The 2,378-nt window shown below is 31.4% G+C and overlaps 2 protein-coding genes across 2 annotated transcripts in view; one reads left to right on the top strand and one right to left on the bottom strand.

Moving 5' to 3' along the window:
- LOC112466741 (protein ANTAGONIST OF LIKE HETEROCHROMATIN PROTEIN 1-like) overlaps positions 1–817 on the top strand; it is a 1,472-nt gene extending 655 nt beyond the window's left edge. The window contains exon 2 of the mRNA XM_025035008.1: positions 82–817. Coding sequence (XP_024890776.1) covers positions 82–780 — 699 coding nt within the window. The 3' untranslated portion in view covers positions 781–817. The remainder of the gene's footprint in view (positions 1–81) is intronic.
- A 444-nt stretch (positions 818–1,261) lies between these two features.
- On the bottom strand, positions 1,262–2,275 carry LOC112466742. Its single transcript, XM_025035009.1, has 2 exons — positions 1,809–2,275; positions 1,262–1,537 (listed from the first exon to the last, which is right to left on the bottom strand). Exons 1-2 carry the CDS (start codon positions 1,954–1,956, stop codon positions 1,314–1,316), a joined length of 372 nt encoding a protein of 123 aa, XP_024890777.1. The 5' UTR covers positions 1,957–2,275; the 3' UTR covers positions 1,262–1,313.
- Between the last annotated feature and the right edge of the window lie 103 nt (positions 2,276–2,378).

Below are 2,378 nucleotides of genomic sequence, written 5' to 3' on the forward strand. Positions count from 1 at the left end.
TATATATATATATATATATACAAATTAGAGTAGATCATGTAATAAACTTTTTTACTTTTCCATGACGCTGTATGTATACAGGCACCTCCGAATAGTGGTTCGATGTATTATAATTACAAAGGTACTCACAGTTTGGTGTTAATGGCTGTTGCTGATGCTAATTATCGGATCTCATTACTGGACATTGGTGCGCCAGGAAGGCGTAATGACGGTGGAGTATTTAATGCTAGCGAGATCGGCAAGCGATTACAAAACGGTATGCTGTCAATTCCTTCGCCGAGACCTGTGGAACATGGTGGCCAGGCTTTACCATTTGTTCTAATCGGTGATGAAGCATTTCCGTTAACGCGATACATGCTGAGGCCATATCCTAGAAGTGGTAGGCTTAATAGACGTAAAAACGTATTCAACTATCGTTTAAGTCGAGCTCGCAGAATTGTGGAAAGTGTATTTGGGATACTTTCTGCGAGAATGCGAATATTTCGCAAACCGATCATTGCCAGCGTACGTACTGCCACTAGAATAATCAAAGCAGCTACGTGTCTACATAATTTCATAATATCAGAAGAACTTAAGCTACCGCACACACAAAGAAGGTATGCGACATTAAATGTACATGAACGGGAATTGCGTGGCACGGGTCTGGAAGATGCAGGGACGTTCGACAGAAGTAGACCGACGGAGAGTAGTGCTCAAATAAGAGATGATTTTGCAACATTTTTTGAAACTACTGGTGCGGTTCCATGGCAATGGGAGAAGGTTTTGCAGAATAATTTTTAAAAAACCAAGAAGTACAAAATAAATGTTTTTTTATTCATTCCACACAAAAAAGAAGTATGCTATATAGACTGTACATTTCATGAAAAAATGAAATATATTTTTCAAACAGAATAATCAAATTTGTATTAATTATTGTATTTGATACACCAATTACACTTTGCTGTAGTATATATCGACATTTCTTGTAACCGTTGTTAAATATGTAATTTTTATTAACATTCTGTATCTAATTAAGTGTATGTATTGTCTACCAAAATGTATCTATTCTATATACATACAAAGATATATTAAAAGTATTAAAATTTTTAATAAATTAAAAAAAACGTTTAAATAACATTCAATATTGACTTTATGATAAACTAAAAGAAAAAAACATTCAATATTGACTTTAAGATAAACTAAAAAAAAAAACATTTAATATTGAATTTTTGATAAACTAAAAAAACCATTCAAATAGCATTCAATATTAAAATAAATAAACACGGATATAAAATACTAATTATACAAGTTATTAAATATTGTATAAAAATAAACTAAAAATTATTTTCTTTGGCTTCCTCTTCCTCTGCATCTGCAAGAAGCTGCAGAATTGCTATTTGCAATAAACGAGATTTTTTACGAGATAGCTTTCGCATCCCGTCTGATAAACAAAGAACAAAATGATCAATGGCATCTTTTTGTGGAACTGGAGTATTTAGAACTTTTTTAAGATCGTCACGTAGTTCTGATGGCATCAAAGAGTCACTATATGCTTTCGCTGCAATAATAGAGTTTAATAAAGTAGTAAAAGGAAATCAGAGACTATATAGTCATAATTATAGTCAATAAACCTGCTTTCCTAATGTCTCTGAAAACTATTAAATTTCAGGACTTTGTCAGAAGTTTTGCTAGCAGGAAATATTATAGTATTCCACAATATTTTTCAAAAGTTAATTAGAAGATAAAATTAGAGTCAAGAATTATCGACTACGTAACTACATCGATTATGTTACATTTCTTTAAGAAAATGCAATAAAGCTTTTTCTTACAAGTTGTTTTGGGTGTCGAAGTTTGTGACGGCCGACGTAAAGCTCCTGACAACGGTTCACATATGCTGTTTCCTGGTGAAGTTGAAGACAACGGTCTATTTTCACATGTACTCTTTTGTTGAAGTTGATAGTAGCAAACAATCGTCATCTTCTTGTGCGCTTCCAGCAGCTTTATCGCAATCGGATAAATTACTGACAGTTCTAAAAAATTATTACATATAAATGTTATTATACATATATACAGGTATTAAGTTAGTATGGAAAAAATATGAAAATGTATATCACATGGCAAAATTAAGATCAATCATAATACAGATTTTCGTATTTTTAGATCTCAATTATCTGTTATCCAGTAAAAAATCCTATCAAACAAAAACCTGTACGCTCAGGTCAGATTACGCGCAAATTGTATTAATATTTATACATACTTATATAGAAGTGGGTAAAGGATTTATTTCTAAGAGTTTCTTTTGGATTTCACAATTTTTGGCAGGGTTATACATTGTATAAATATTATAATTATAGTGCATATTTGAAATATTATGTATGTAATAGACTAAATTTTAGTTT

This window comes from Temnothorax curvispinosus, unplaced genomic scaffold, assembly GCF_003070985.1.
Source record: "Temnothorax curvispinosus isolate PA1 unplaced genomic scaffold, ASM307098v1 QBEX01016536.1, whole genome shotgun sequence".
In the NCBI taxonomy this organism is placed as follows: Eukaryota; Metazoa; Arthropoda; class Insecta; order Hymenoptera; family Formicidae; genus Temnothorax; species Temnothorax curvispinosus.